Genomic DNA, 17061 nt, shown 5'->3' with positions numbered 1-17061 from the left:
GAGTTTGAGGTCAGTCTGGTCTATGGAGTAAGTTTCAGGACAGACAGAGCTACAGCTACCCAGAGAAACCCTGTCTCAAAAAAACAAAAAACAAAATTTTAATGAAAATATATTAGTAGTTATATTTTATTCCAGTTCTTGTACCAGAAAGAACATAAGCCCTGAAAGTTCAGAATATGGATTAGGAATAGTTGAAAATTACTTCAGAAATGTACTATACAATATAAAGTATTAAATATAAGCTTAATACTTTACTAACTCGAAGTATTAAGTTTATAAATAACTTTTGATGGATTTAAGATCATTCAGCGTGCTTCTCTGTCATTTATATATATTTATGGTTTAGAAGTCCAATGTGGAATTTCTAGAGAGAACAAAATAAATAATGAACAGAATTAAGGCCAAAATGGCTAACAAAACAAAACAAAATAGAACTTTCCAGAATTGTTAAAACCCACAACCCACATAGTCACAATTATCCAAGGAGAACAAATAAAATAAAAATAAACATTATTTGTAATGTTTATACATCCCAATGTTTCATAATTCATGATTGTCAACTTGGGCAATAAATTCAAAACCCCTTGAGCTTTCGTACTCGTTCCTTTAGAACTTTGTCTTACATTCCCACTTTTTCCATGAACTCCTACCCATGAACTCTCACCTTTGTAAGCTTCAAGGTTCTTTCTAGTCTTTGACACTTTGCTCTGTACTTTCTGCTCCCTGGCTTTTGTCCTGCTACCATTTTGCTTTGTTCCCTACTAAACAAACTCTTCTTTAAGAATAGAATAAATTGCCTTGTTAAAGGAGGCTGCTAGTTAGTTCCTTGCCACTTAGCCCCGAAATAATTACACAGAAATTGTATTAATTAAATCACTGCTTGGCCCATTAGCTCTAGCTTCTTATTGGCTAACTCTTACATATTAATTTAACCCATCTCCATTAATCTGTATATCACCATATGACTGTGGCTTACCAGCTAAAGTTCTGTCTGGCGTCTGTCTTTGGCAGGGGCTATGTGGCTTCTCTCTGACCCCACCCTTCTTCCTCCCAGCATTCAGTTTAGTTTTCCCCACCTACCTAAGTTCTACCTTGCTATAGGTCTAAAGCAATTTCTTTATTCATTAATGGTAATCACAGTATACAGAGGGAAATTCCACATCATTGCCTCAAATTCTGTGTACACTACAAATAGCTCTGTCCCCATCAGATACATTATCCTCATTTCACGCCAGCTGTCTGCATCCTCAGTTCCTCCCTGGAACTTGACATCTGGGACCTCCACATCACTCACTTGAATGCTCTCTCATTGAACTGAAACACTTCCAGCTCACTTGTTAAATAGAAAGAGTTTCTCCTCTTCCCCGAGCCTTCCTACACAACATCCTCCCCAGTTCTTAGCCACCAGTTTCTCTCTTTACCTCTCCCCCTCTTCAGCCTTGATTCCATGGTCTACTATTACAACTTTCTCTTGGAAAAATTCACTTTCTCACTCACATTCTGTTTCACTTGACTGTCAGACTTCCAACTCTGGGTAGACCTAATTTATGTATTCCTGACAACCAGAATGGTCAGACATAGCTTGAAGATTTATAATATGTTGATTTTTGATCCCCACTTCAAATAATCAACTCTACACTTAACTGTCTATCATACCACAGTTTTCCATTGTGAATGCATGGTGCCTTCCTCGTTGGCTGAAAGCTCATCTCCCAGTTTCTCCTCTGTCTTTCCTCAGATAATACTGTATGATGCCTAGAGAAAATAGAGACATTAAATAGGAATTCCGTCATCTTCTAGAATAATACCTACAAATCATCCTGTATTTGTACTTACACCGTTATTTTTTTCTGAAAAAATAGAAAAGATCCAGTTTCCTGTCGGAGTTCATGGTTTCCTGACAAGCTCTGTGTTCTGTCCATCCCTCTCTGGGAATTTACTCTGTTTTGTTTAAACCTCTGATGACATCTCAACCTTTTGTCCATTTTTCTATTAGAAAATTTCCCCAGGAACATTTAAACATGCACTGCTGTTGTTTGTATTAGAAACATCCTCCCTGTCCTTTTATGTGCCTGTACCTACAGCTCTCTCAGCTTTCCCTCACATCTACGTGGATGCACAGCTAAACTACCACAGCAGTGACCTGAAGAAGTCAGACTTCTGTCTGATCATAATGATGCAAAGGTACACGGGTGTCTGGGGTGGGCAGAAATCTCCACGTAATAATCCAGAGATGCTGCCAGAGCTTGGCACCACAGAACCCAGCATTTATGTGATTTGCTTTGTGGATAGAAGACAGATACTGTCTTTGTAGTCAAAGCCCACTTGTCAGAGGAAAGTAATTTGTCATTAAGGAAGTAGACTAAAATTAAGGACAGAACCACACCCTAGGACAAAGGAGGCTGAAGAACCAGTCTTTCCCTGGATAATGCTGTGCTTTATGAAAACCCAGAGTACACATTTGCAAAGAAGCAAAGTAAAAGAATGAATGGAGCAGTTATCTCCCCGTTACCAAAGCTGAGCTTCTTGAGACAGCTGCACCCGTTAGCCCCACTCTCATCTTAATCCATTCTTTCATGTTTACAAAATACAGATGTATATGCCTCTTATTTTGAGACATACATAGAAAGAAACACATATAACTTACATGTACAACTTAAACAAATATAAAACAAATATCCATTAATCTCCAACTAAGTTAAAGAATAATACATTGTCAATACCCCAGCAGCCACTTACTATCTTGCCTGTGTTTATTTGAGACAACATTTCATTTAGCCCAGGCTGACCTTAAACTCCCATTGTAGCTGAGGATGACATTGAACTCCTGAACCTCTTCCTACATGCTGGAATTCCTACAGCCTGTCTCTCTAGTACTTCTTTCTGCCTTTTTTTTTTCCTTCTTTTTTTTTCTTTTTTGATAGTGAAGTTCAGGATTCTATACATGTTATACCCCTACACCCATCTTGACTTTATAATAATCATATTGTTTTTACCTGTTTTGAATGTTCACTGAATGTTTCAGCTCTGTGTGAGCTGGAAAAAAAAAAACTCTATACACTTAGTTTTTCCTGGCTTAAAAACACTTTCATTTCTTGTCATTATACTTGGAACAGCATTTCAAAGGCCTCTGGCACCTCCTTCCCCTCCAGCCTCACCTTGCACAACTTGTTTCCTAGGAAAACTTGCTTCCTTTCAGTTTCTGCTGCCTGCCAAGTCCTTTTCCATTTCAGGGCTTTCACCTGCTATTGTCTGTCTGATTAACTCTTAGTCCCCTCCTTGCTCAGTACCATAGGGCTACTTCTTCAAAGAGAACTGCTCCGGCAGCCAGTCTCAGTCATCTCCTCATTGTGCCCTCCCGTGGCCCTCTGTAGGCTTTCCTCACAGAGGCTGTATCACCATATTTGTGTGGCTGACTGTTTTAATGTCTGTCTGACTTCTCAGAGAGCAGACTGGGTTGTTCGCTATCATATCCAGCACAGTAGTTGACACATAGTAGGCATGGGAGAGCTGTTGTTGAAGAAGTGAGTAAATGTTATAGCTCTTAGTTAATTCTCTTTCCTTCCCAGTAGTCTACGAATCCCTTGAGGCCCAGCACTAAAAGTGAATTGAGTTGAATTAAATTGAATTGAGAAACAGATTGAGACAAAATTCCCTGAGGAGGGAAAAATTTGAATCAGAGTTCCTCAAGAAAAAAAGAAATATATAAAATGACTTCTTCATTATTTTAATGGAAATTACAATCTTCCAAAGCAAATACACTGTGGTATGCTATAAAGTAAAAGCACAGTAGTTCATTCATAGAAATAACTGAAACGTTTCATTGTAAAACTTGAAACTTTCCTATAATTTAACATACTCTAAAAAAATTCTTAAGATCTAAAAAGCATAACATATAGCAAGTATAGAGATAATAAATTTATTGATCGATCCCTGGGTTTTCCATCACTTTTTTCAAAGAACTCCAGAGTCTCACTAATTGAGGGACACTGCTGGCTTTTTAGGCATTGTGCTGTTGTGTTTTCTGTGCATACAGCCACACTTTTATTCTGTGTCATTTCCCAAGTAGTGTATCTCCATGCTAAAATATCTGTTCTGTTTGATCTTAAATTTCAGTCTATTTAAACGTCTCTTTACATACCATATGTTTTATGATCACTACATACGTGCTATTTCTCTTTCCTCAACTAGTGTCATCGTACTACTGATGAATTGTTTTTCTTGGATCTTTGTTCACCAACTGCTCAGTGACTTCATTCACTTTAGCGTTTTCTGTTTTCCCATCTCTGTTTCCATGGAGAAGTATGCCAGAGATGCATTTGACTCCATGGAAACGGATGACTGTCTCTTTTTACTTACACAACTAATTAAATCGAACAGTTTCTGAGCTGCCCATTATCCTGGAGGAAAACTGAAGAGGCCTTCTCTGAATGAAACATCTTTTTAGTCGTGGTCCTTGCTGTTGCACCTAACACAATGCTGGTATGGATGCCTTAGCATTTTCCACTTCCTAGATTACCTGAAGAAGTTAGATACAGTAATGAGCCTTGTTAAGTTGCAAAATCCAGGTACTATTTCTGGTACTATTTCTTCTTTTACTTCAAACTTTACCTTAAATATTAAATTGAAACCAAAAAAATTAAATTGAATATTCTATAAAATGTAGAATGGTTGCCAGGCAGTGGTGGTGCACGCCTTTAATCCCAGCACTCGGTGGCAGGGAGGCAGAAGCAAGTGGATCTCTGTGAGTTTAAGGCCACCTTGGTCTACAGTTCCATGATAGCCAGGGTGTTTACACAGAGAAACTCTGTTTTGAAAAACAAACAAAAAAGTAAAATGGTTATAACTTACAAAATATTTAATAATTTATATTTTATAAATGTCATTATTAAAGTACAGTTGGCCCTCTATGTCATGAGTTACACAGGCACAGATTCAACTAATTGAAGAGTGATGATATTTGGGGGAGGGAAACTTGTTCTGGACAGTGTACAGACTTCTTTGTCTCTTTTCTCTAGACAGTATTCTAAAGTTAACTAGAACATTTACATTTTATTAGGTATTATAAGGAATCTAGAGACTATTTAAGATATATGGAAGAAGACGTGGTTTATATGTCAGTACTATATGTTTATAAAGGGCTTGAACATCCATAGATATTGGTAACTGGAGATCCACTTGCCCCTGGACATTAAGGGAAGACTGTGTACATGATTATACTTGCTAGTATTAGTGATAAAATTAGCTAACCATCATAAAGTCATGTATTATATATCAGTCACTGGGTTATATGTTGTGCAACTTGTTAACTAATTTAACAGTACGTTCAAAGAGTTTTGGATACTTTATTAGTTATTTTCTAGGTAAGGAAATGTTAAGTAATTTTTCCTATATGTAGCAAAACTTAGACTGCATCCAGGTAATTTTATTCTAGAATCCTCACTTCTAACTAATAATCTGTGGGACTTCACTGTATGGGTACTTGTTTCTGTACACACATGCTCTTTCATACTTACATGTAGAGAAGAATAAAGAAAACTGAATAACTTTGGGCTTTAGTTGATAAACTGAATGATTACCTAGAATGAATTTGTCTTAGCATTTTTTCTGGGGAAGGCATGCCTGTGTGCTCACACACAACAGAGTGCACAGACAATAGACTCTTTTGACAATGTGATAAAGCCTGTAGGCCTATCCTCATTTTAAAAAAAAAAGTTAAATCTAAAATAAAATCTACAAGATTCCAAAAGAAAGTCAATAGATTGACATATAGTTATTACATATTTTAATATTACAGCACAGCAATAGCATAAATTTTAGAACATATTCAACTGTGAAATCTGACAGGTCTCCCCGGCATGGTAATTCTCAGTAGTCCTGGGTCAGGTGATCTTTGCGTGTAATGAAAAAAAATACTTTTAAATATTTTGTAAACTCTGGAACACCCTCAATGATAGCAAATGCCTTCCCAATTCTGTGACACTCTGAAAAGTGTGGGGAAATAAGTGAAGGCAAATGAAATAATACACCCATAATGTCAGGTGAAGATGACATGTCAAACAGCCTGCAGGATATCAGTGGAGAATCCTGCCCGGAGCCGTCCCCTACGGTGGAGAGGTCCCAGCAGAGGATGGAAGGAGTTGAAGAGGGAAGGAAGTAAAGCAGGCCATGATGGTTGGGAGACTCTTGCAGCCTGACTGACTGGCAGCCACAGTGCTTCTTAATTTATACAGAACACAGTAAGTAGGGATACATTCATGTTGTTCCAAAACATAGACCGTATCATTTTTGTTTTTGGACTGTGTTTCACTTCCTTTTGCTCATCTTTTAGTCATCATTAATAAACTATGACAGAACAGTGTTATCATTTCCAATCATTTTCTTCATACTTTTGACATCATTGATAAACAGAGTTATTTTTATTTATTAACTCCATAGCCCAATTTTTAGGAATCTAGAGGCATATGACAAGTTGTTCTCAAGCTGGTTACCTTTTTGACTACAAGGACATTAGACCAAAACAATCTTCAAGCCATCCCCGGCATACTGCCATGTCCCAAGCAGTGTATTAACTCTTAATGGTCAGAGTGCCCAAGAAATATCCTCAGACCCAAACTGCTGCATTTATTATTCAAATTTTGGCATAATAAAGTTATATTTTGTATCTTTATGGAATAGTTTTATTATCTTTGCACATCATTCTTTGCCCATCAGTGTAAGTCTCTGTGTAGGACAGAGGTGACTTTAGCTTGTCTAACTTTGTTGCTGTATATGCCATGTAATCACCTGGGTGTATAGTGGAAGGAGGCTTGTGATCTGAACTGTGGCCAGCTCCTCCAGCCCACCGAATCTTGTTGACCTTTTTAAGTTTACTTTGTTTTGATTATCTTGTTTCTGAGTAAGTACAGGGACAGATGTTTCAAAAATATCTCATAGGCTCATAAAGAGACCTCTGGCTTCTTTATGTGTGTCACAGCCTTCAAGGCATAAAGAAAACCTTCAAGTAGATAAGGATATCTCCCTAAAGCAGGGCGGGGGGCAGGGGGGATAGTTTGTTCAGGACTGTCTTGGGGAAGCTTGGAAATAGCATTCCTGGGAGAAGGCATAAATGATTCATAAGGAATTTCCCATAAGTCCAGTATCCCCAAATTGTAAATATATTAAAAATCTCTCAAATATGCAACAGGTGGAGATGAAAAGCAAAGGTGGCATGGTGGCCATCATGTGGCTCAGCTTTGCTGGATCTTTGTCAAACAACCGTGCTAGCTTTATGACTTCTGCCATCCCCATCAGATATGGCCGTGCCAGAATCTCCTTTATTTTTGTGGTGATACAGTGGTTGGGGATTGGCACGACTGTCACTGGTAGTGATGGCCATTCCTTTTCATTAAAGCTGGAGCTCAGGTTCTCTCACCAACCAGCCATTGGCCACTAGGGTTCTGCTGCTTCAATTAACGTTGCAACGACTAAGTGAGATCGAGCAGTGTCTTTCCGACAGTTTCACTCAGCCTTCCGAGCTCTGCTCAGACACAGTGAATGCCAGCTCTAACAAGCCCCAGTTGGTCATGGAAGAGAAACCATCTCCACAATTGATAGAATAATTAAAACCACAAGACAGACTAGCCAGCTGCTTCTGTTAGCTGTCCCTGAGAATGCCTGCTTCTCTCATAAGCCCTACCTCTATAACAACATGTTGATGTTACTTAAAATTTCCAGGTACCATAATGCTTTGTTTCCAAAATATTGTTTTTGTATGGACCTGAGATGTATTAGCTAATGTTTTAATTGAAGAAAATACAAAGAGATTAGGATAATTTGATAAAGCCCTCCCTCAGGTACTTTGTTTGGGCCCCAAACCCCTGAACCCCACAGTATTCTCATTACTTAGGAAGTAGCCTGAAAGTCATTATGTGTCTCGTATCCACCCCACCCCCAAGTGACAGAAGCAGGACCCACAAGACGGCTTTTTCATAATAATGATTAAGAGGTATATACTTTCAGTTTCCTCAAATAGACAATTTTTGCCTCAAAGGCACAATATACTGAATGGTGGAGACATAACCCAATTAAAGCTTTCCTTTTGGGAAATATAACCACTAGTTAAACAAAAGCAAAGTCTGTCAGGGATTGAAGTCAAGTGCATATTTTCCCTGTATCACAGGAGACAAAAGAGGAGGCAGCTTTAAGCCTAAAGCGCTCTCTTGTACGTAGCAGAGTAACATGGTAGCCCCGGGGTTCTGGCATCACTTTGAATCTGAGGAGCCTAATCAGTTACGATTATGCCAGGGTGTGGTGATCCCTCAATTTTCTTTATTTATTCTTATCACCACAGATCTAGTTCAGTTTGCTTTCTTGAGCTTCCAAGGAGGAATCACATTTTACAAGGTTTTATAATGTTATAAACATTGTCATCTGGCTACTACTGTCTTTATGGAACACTAGCAAATTTTAAACCTGCAGAGTGCCCCTTTTTCATGAAAGACAGCTCAAAACTAGCCTTACTAGCCGGGCGGTGGTGGCGCACGCCTTTAATCCCAACACTCGGGAGGCAGAGGCAGGCGGATCTCTGTGAGTTCGAGGCCAGCCTGGTCTACAAGAGCTAGTTCCAGGACAGGCACCAAAGCTACAGAGAAACCCTGTCTCGAAAAACAAAACAAAACAAAACAAAAAAAAAAAACTAGCCTTACTATAGCATGTTCCTTGTAAGTGTTACCTTGAGGGCCGGGGACTCAGACCAATGAAATAGTCATGCTTACTTACATTATGTTTTATGTCTGTAGTGAGTCTGGCCTTAAATGAGACTTTACCTATAAATGAAGCGGTAGTTTTGTGGATTCTTCTGGATTCAATACTGAAGACCCTTAGAGAGAAAATAACTACTTGCACCACTGACATGCCTTTTGCATACTTCTGTTGTCAGACATGTTGTCTCAAATATAAAACTGCTTTCGTCTTCAAAACCAAGGTTATTAAAAAGAAACCACCTGCCTCCTTCAGGAGTTATACACAGCCTGACTATATTTGTATATTTGAATTTCAAGCAGTGACCTTTGTTTTGTTACCAATATACACAAAAACAGTAAATCGTTGGAGAAGCTGTTAGTCTTTCTGGATCCCAGGAACCCAGGCTTAGAATTTGTGCTGAAGTAGTCTTTAAAAATTAACACAGTATTGGAAGGCAGAAGCTCATGAGGCCTCAACCCTAGACAAAGAGCTACAGGCAACTAAGAAATGCTGAAGGGGCGAGAACTGTTTCTTCTGGGGAACACCCGTACCAGTGGTCAGCCAATAAAAATGATCAGCCTAAAAGCATATACATAAAAGTAACATTATATGGACTGAGCACATTGCATTTATACATTTAGGAAGCATATACCATACACAATCACAAGCACAACAGACTTTTCTTCATAGAGGCCACGAATTTGAAAGAGCAAGGGATAGGGTACATGAGAGGTTTTGAAGAGAGAAAAAGAAAGGGGAAATGAATTATAATCTCAAACAAATTTGAGAAGTTATGTTTTTTAAAACCTAACACATTAGCTTAAATTCAGGCACAAAACAGTCCAGGCAGAAGTACCATGTGCTCTCTTTGTCTCGCTTTACTGTTTCCTCAAATAAACATTGTGCTTGGTCAGTCAGTGCCTCTCTCGACAGCAGAGTTCAGGCAAAGTCACTGTACAAGCAATTGCCTGCCCTCACACAGTATATGTGCAGTTACTCTCGGCAGTGTAGAAATGCCTGCTTAGTAGCTGTGGCACTGAAAGTGCATGCTGGAAGCTATGGTCTTTTATTGTTTCCCGTTTTAAGCTTGGTGACACATAATACAGTAAGATTTCTTTCTTGTACACAATTATTTTAATTTTTTACCTGTATAAGTGACTAATTACAACCATGTGTAATAGCATTGATGATATAGAGAAGTTACACAATACCTTCAAGATCACATGTGCCCAACCCCCCAGTGTGTCCCTCCCCACATCCCAGCCTTTGGTAACCACTGGTGTTTTCTACCCCTACAATTTTCCTTTTTCCAAAATGCCATGTAAGTGTATCATTCTGCATGACTGATTTCTTTCACTTGACTCGAAGCATTTGGGAGTTCCCTCATGTTGGGTGAGCCTTTGGCTGTTTCTTTTTCTTGCTGAGCAAGAAAATGTAAATGTATTGCACTATTCGCTATCTGGAGGATAAGTGGGATATTTCTACTCTTTACAGTCATGAAATAGACTACTATAAACATTCACAGACAGGTTTTTCTGTAAACACTGGCTTTTGGGCTTTTCTTTCTCCTTAGTGTAGGTGAGAAGATTATTAGGCCTTGTGGTAAGTGTTTATTTTGGATAATAAGGAACAAGCCATTTTCAGCTGGGTCTCTGCTGTACCGTTTTGTATTCCTTGCCGCAGTGTCTAGCCATTTTCCCTTCTCCCCATGTGCTGTTGCTTGGGTTTTGTTCTCACTGTAGCTGTCCACATAGAGTGCAGTGGTGCACATTGTGGGTTGATTTACATTCCCGTGTATTAATGATGTTGCTTGCTTTCTCATATGTATATTAGGTGAAATGTCTCTTCACATATCCTGCACATTTTTAATTTCATCATCTGTCTTTTTAGTACTCAGTTGCAGCAAGTTCTTTACTCTGGAAAGAAGGCATTATCAGATACGCATTTTGCAAATATTTCCTTCCAGTTTATGTTTGTCTTTTCATCCTCTAACAATGTTTTTCAAACCCAAAGGTTTTAAATTAGTGTGAAAGTTAATTTGTGTATGGATTATTTGGGGATCGTATCTACGAAATCCTTAACACAGGTCACAAACACCTTTGTTTGCTTCTAAAAGTTTTATATAGTTATAGTTGTACATTTAAATCTATGATGCAATTAGAAGTAATTTTTTATCTTTTGTGCTATCTATGAACTGATGTTTATGTCCTCCCAGAATTCATAGATTGAAATCCTGGCCCTGGTATGGTCATCAGAGGTGAGGCTATTGGAAAGTAATTCAGGTTTTGAGAATGAACTCTCACAAATGAGATTAGAGAGCTGTCTAGCTCTTTTTGCTTATTGTTTAAAAATACAAAAGTCTGCAGTCTGTCACCCATAAAAAGGGCCCTCACCAGGTCCCAACCCTGCTGGCACCTTGATCTCAGGTTTTCACACCCATAATAACAGAAATTAAGTTCCTGTGGTTTGTCTGTCACCCAATCTATACTTTCTTGTTATTGCAGCCTAACCTGGTAAGGCCACACTGCAAAGTAAAGGTAGAAAGGTTTTGATTGGTTTTGTTTTGTTTTGTTGGCTTGCCTATGAATGCCAGATTTTTCTAGCTACACATCTTTAAAATACTGCTCTGTGGTTTGCCTTTGCAGTTTTCTAAAAAAATCAATGAATCATGTACATGCAGGTATGTTTCCAATACTCTCAGATCTGCTGTATTGATCCATATGCTATATCGATCTATAGCAGTCCTTGCTATTACCACGCCATTTCGTTAGTGCAGCCCTGTGTCTTCAAACCAAACAGTGCAAAGTGCTCCAAATTTAGTCTTCCTTTCAAAAATTATTTTTCTCCTCATTGCTGTAGATAGAATTCAGGGCCTGACATAGTAGGCAAGTACTGAACAACTACATCCCTGGCCCTGAAATAACTTTCCATCTTTACGTTTTTGCCTTTCCATAATAAAACACGTCTGTACAAAAATTGCTTGGGAGAATTTTTAGTACGTTATCTTAGTATTGCTTTATAGGAAGGAATAAATTTAAGGTTGATTTCTTTCACAGATGGCCTACATAAGAGTTTTCTAAGCCGGGCGATGGTGGCGCACGCCTTTAATCCCAGCACTCGGGAGGCAGAGGCGGGCGGATCTCTGTGAGTTCAAGACCAGCCTGGTCTACAGAGCTAGTTCCGGGACAGGCTCCAAAGCCACAGAGAAACCCTGTCTCGAAAAACCAAAAAAAAAAAAATTTTCTAGTGTGGCCTAAGAATCAACATAATCAACATGAACACTTTACAACAAATCTTTATTATCTTCCAGTTTCTCTGGGTCAGGCTTCCAGACATGGCTTGGCTAGGGTAACAGACTGTTAGCAAGGGTGGATCTCACCTAAGGTTCAGAATTCTCTTCCTAATTCACACTGGCAGAATTTAGCATTTCTGGCAGCTTGTTGCTCTTGGGCCAGCAGGTTTAGTGTCATGGCTGTTCAGATCTTCAGCCCCCGCTGCCTTACCTCTAAATTATTTTAAAAAGCGACCCAAGTGGTTGAGGGTGTAACTTGGTGGTGATGTGTTTGAAAAGCAAGCACTTAGCCCTGAATTTGATCCCCAGCACCGCAATCAATCAATCATCAACCAATCAATAGAAAGCTACTCAAGTTAATCTTTCATAATTAACTTAAGTTCACTAATTAATATGCTGCAAACCTCAACATATTTACCACAAAATAGAAGATAATCATAGGAATGATACCCTACCACATCCATAGACTCCCCTCAGCTAAAGAGAGTATTGTACAGGGCTTGTATTCTAGGAAGTGAGCCTCCTACCTGCTGTATTAGTTACATTTTCATTGCCATGCTCACGCATTATGAGCAAAGGCAACTTAAGGAACAGTCTATTTTCACTTATGGTTCCAGAGTGCTAGATTTCCATAATGGTAGGGAAGACATGATGGAGGAACAGGAAGCTGAGAGATCACATCTCAGACACACACACACACAAAGCAATGACAGTGCATGGGAAGAAATCCCACCTCCAGTGACATACTTCCTCCAGTAAAGCTCCGCATACTAAATGTCCCATAACACTCTAAATAGGGTCACTATGCGACAACCAAATGATCAGAAACATGAGCATATGGGGGTATTTTCCATCATTCCAACCAATACAGGTGCCACCTTAGAATTTTGCCTACTTCAAATACCATTAAAGACACTTATACATTTAATAGATTATATTTTCCATGGAATTCATCCATTTCTCTTAGATTAAATGTTTATGGGCATAAACTTATTTATGATATTCCCTTGTTTTCAAATTTCTAATGGTCTGAAGCCTACATTGATAATTTTTTTTCATTCTTCATATTAAAAATCTGTTTTCATTGGCTTTTGTTATTATTTTGTTTATTTTTACAATGTTGGGGATTGACCCTAGGGCCTCATATATTTAAGGCAAGTGTTCTACCATTGAATACAGCAGTGTCCCATCTAGTATAATCTGTTTTCAATGATAACTCTAATTGTAGATTTTTTGTTTGTTTTCCAAGAGCTTTTAGCTCCATTAATTTTTCTATTTTTCACATTTTAATTTCACTAATCTCTATTACTTTTATTATGTTCTTCCTCCTTTTGAGTTAAATTTGCTCATCTTAGTATACTAAAGAGGAAGCATAGTTTATCAATCTGAAACAGTTCTTCTGTTCTTATGTAAATTTTCAGTGCTGTGTATTTCTTGTGGAGATTCCCTTATGTATAGGGCAATATTTTAATTTTTTTCATTTAATAATTAATTGTTTTGAATTTTCCCTTGAAATTTTCTCTTTAACCCATGGCTTACCTTAAAGTATGTTGTTTAAGTCCCAAGTATTTGATGATTTTCCATTACAACTCTATTATTTATTATTTGCTTAATTATATTACTATCAGAGAACATACTTGGTAGGTTTTCAGTCCTTCGGGTCTTTTATTCTTGGTTCTATGAACCAGTATTCAGAATTCTCTTTCCAAGTTCACACTGGCAGAGTTTTTCTTAGTGTGGTTTTAACATTTATGCCAGCTTTCTTGGTCTATTTGGAGAATGCAGTATGAGTGTTCTAATAGATAGTATCTGACTGTCACTGTCAGATATTAAAATATTTGTTGGACTTAGCTGCTTTTGTAGTGATGTCTGTCTTATCCTTGCAGGTCTTGATTTTAGATCTTGTTGGTACTTTTGAAAGAGGAATGTTAAAGTTACTAAGTATAAGTTTGAATCTTTCAGAGATTTCTAATTTATCAGTTTTGCTATATAATTCAAGGCTGTGTTTTAATACATATATATTTAGCATTACTATATTTTTGTTGATTTGACCCTTTCATATTTAAAGAATTCCTCATAGTTTACAACTTTACTGTTGTCTACTCAACTAGATATTAACTTACTTCAACTGTATTAATTAATGTTTGCATGTTAGGTCTTTGCTCTGATTTTACTTTTAATCATTTGTTATTATATAGTAAATGATTTTTAATAACTAGAGTGTATATGGATCTCTTTTTCTGTCTCATATCTTTTTAGCAATTTGCTTATATATTATTTACACTTAATGTCATTGCAAGTGCTAGGATTTAAGATTTTCAATTTATTGTATGCTCTTTATGATTCTAATCTCTTTGGTTCCTCTTCATTGTCTTCCTTTCCATTTATTGAATAGTTTTACTATTCCATTTCAACTTACATGTAGTTAACTTTCCTAAGTGCTCTTAGGAAATAGATAAAATTCATATACAGTTTGCCAATCAAAATTATACAATTTAATGGTTTTATTTAGTCACATACTTAATACTAAAACAATTTTATTACCGCCCCCTGCTAAGAAATCTTTTTTTTTTTTTTTTGGTTTTTTCGAGACAGGGTTTCTCTGTGGTTTTGGAGCCTGTCCTGGAACTAGCTCTTGTAGACCAGGCTGGTCTCGAACTCACAGAGATCCACCTGCCTCTGCCTCCCGAGTGCTGGGATTAAAGGCGTGCGCCACCACCGCCCGGCTAAGAAATCTTATACTAGCTCAAATCCAACAGATTCCTCCAAGTTAAAGGTAACTGCTAATGTACTCTCTCTATTTGAATAGATGTATTTGTACCAGACATTACTTTTCAATAAAAAAGTCATACAACATATAGTATTTGGACCAGCTTCTTTCACTTATCATATGTTTTCAGGGTCTGTGTTGTAATTTGTTGGATTTTGTTCCTTTGGTTGAATATAATTTTCAGTTTGTAGACATACAGCATTTTGTTTGTTCATTCATCAGCAGGTTATTTGTGATTTCATTTTAGAGCTATGATGAATAGTTTATTATGGACATTTTTGAACATGTTTTTGGGTATATATTTGGGAGTAAACTTGCTGCATCAAGTTGTAACTCTGGATTTAATATTTTGAAAAATTGTTTCCCAAAGTGGTGATACCATTTTATGTTCTTTCTAATAGTTAGTATATGTTTTTATTTCTCCTGATTCACATTAATATTTGTTGTATAATGTTGATATCTCGGTGGAGATCTCCAATTGCCCCCACTCCACCCCTGTGTCTGCGCTCGGTGCGCTATTACCCAGTTACCGAGCTTCGGGCAAGGGGGCTGGAGGTTAAAATACACAGACATACACAGTCAGAGAGACAGCGACACAAGTCATCCTTGAATTACCCAAGAATGCCTCCTTTATTGTGTTCTGGGGCAGATTATATAGGGATAGCCACGCCCCAGCCAAACCCACCAGAAACCACTCTTCTGCCATCAGGAACTCCTGAAGGTCTTGTGCTCAGAGCAGCTGTAGGCACTCAGATCAGGGGAAAACAAGTTGTTTACAAGAAATTCAGGATCTGGGGTCTCACTGCTCCCAACAGTATATGCTTATGATCAGTATTCTACTGTGTTAAAAATAGTTACCTCTACAGCACTAGTAAAATGGCTCAGTTGAATAATTGCATTTGCTACCAAACGTGATGACCTGAGTTTGATGCTCAGAACCTACATGGTGGAAGGACAGAACTGACACTCAGAAGCTGTGCTCTGATTTCCACATGTGTGCCATATCATGCATACATGTACATGTGAATGCATGTGGAGGTCAGGAGACAACCTTGGGTATTGGTCCTTATCTTCTTTTGAGTGACAAAAAAAAGCATTTACAATACACACTCTAAGGGTAGTACCAAATAAGTATTTGTTGACAAAAGAAAAAAGTAATGCAGAAAAAGGAATAAATCCATATCTCAAAATGTTTATTAAAAGTAATATAATACAGATATGACCATTAAAGTCAGCCAGTTGGTATTCTAGCTCTACCATGTAATCTCAGTATGCATGTATATAGGCTAATAAATTTCTCTGATAATGTAGAGATGCTTATGTCTACCTCATAGACTAAATTAAAATGAAATAATATACAATGGATTTAGTACAGTACTCAATAATAAGGATACTAAATCCTTACTCACTATAATGTGTCTCCTACTTATATTAGTAATAAGTACAATTATTAAATATCACTCTTTCTTGTACTTACAGGAAACCCTGCTCTTAAAGACAAAGAAGACCAATTTGGAAGAACACCACTCATGTACTGTGTGTTGGCAGACAGACTGGACTGTGCAGATGCTCTTCTGAAAGCAGGAGCAGATGTCAATAAGACTGACCATAGCCAGAGAACAGCCCTCCACCTTGCAGCTCAAAAGGTGAGAAGCCAGATTACTATGAAGAGGAGACTGGCTGTTTGTTATTGACTGGTAGAAATGTGCAATGAAAAAATAAATGGATACCAGGTTTATGGGTTTCTGCAAATATTCTGTAAACTGTGATTATAATAACACAGTCTATAAAACAGGGTAACTGGGACTGTTGGTGAAGAACTGGCTTGGTGGATGAAGAACTGGCTGACATTAAGAGCTCGGCTCACTGTACTGCTATATGTACTCATCAGTGAGTCTGTCAGTTTGCTCCCAGTTACTTCTTCTGAATTGATTTTCATTATAGTAATTTCTATAAAAAAAAAAAAAAACCCTACTATTCTTATCCTCAGTTTTACCTGCTACTCAAGTATTACAACTTTTCACCTAGGCTTATCAGATAACTAAATTATTCACTTTGGAAGGGTTAACTATGTTTAGCTTGTTACCATAAAAAATTAGGAATGGTCCCAATATTAATAATTTAGTACCCTTTAGACTTCTTATTGTGAGCCACTTAGGTATGAAATTCAACTTTTAAAAATATAGGTTGGAAAACCCTGACATCAAGTAGATCATTGGGGACTGGGGATAAGGATTTAAGCTGATGACCTAATACTGTGACTTCTTAGAGAGTT

At 37.7% G+C, this 17061-nt stretch overlaps 1 protein-coding gene across 3 annotated transcripts in view; it reads left to right on the top strand.

Moving 5' to 3' along the window:
- Positions 1-17061, top strand: part of Invs (inversin) — a 133259-nt gene that overhangs the window by 4034 nt on the left and 112164 nt on the right. For all 3 annotated transcript variants that reach the window (XM_057791028.1, XM_057791026.1, XM_057791027.1), the window contains exon 3: positions 16266-16432. In XM_057791028.1, coding sequence (XP_057647011.1) covers positions 16266-16432 — 167 coding nt within the window. The remainder of the gene's footprint in view (positions 1-16265; positions 16433-17061) is intronic.

Source organism: Chionomys nivalis, chromosome 16 (assembly GCF_950005125.1).
Source record: "Chionomys nivalis chromosome 16, mChiNiv1.1, whole genome shotgun sequence".
Lineage (NCBI taxonomy): Eukaryota > Metazoa > Chordata > Mammalia > Rodentia > Cricetidae > Chionomys > Chionomys nivalis.
The sequence above is the reverse complement of the archived record's forward strand: the minus strand, read 5'-3'. Positions and strand labels throughout refer to the sequence as shown.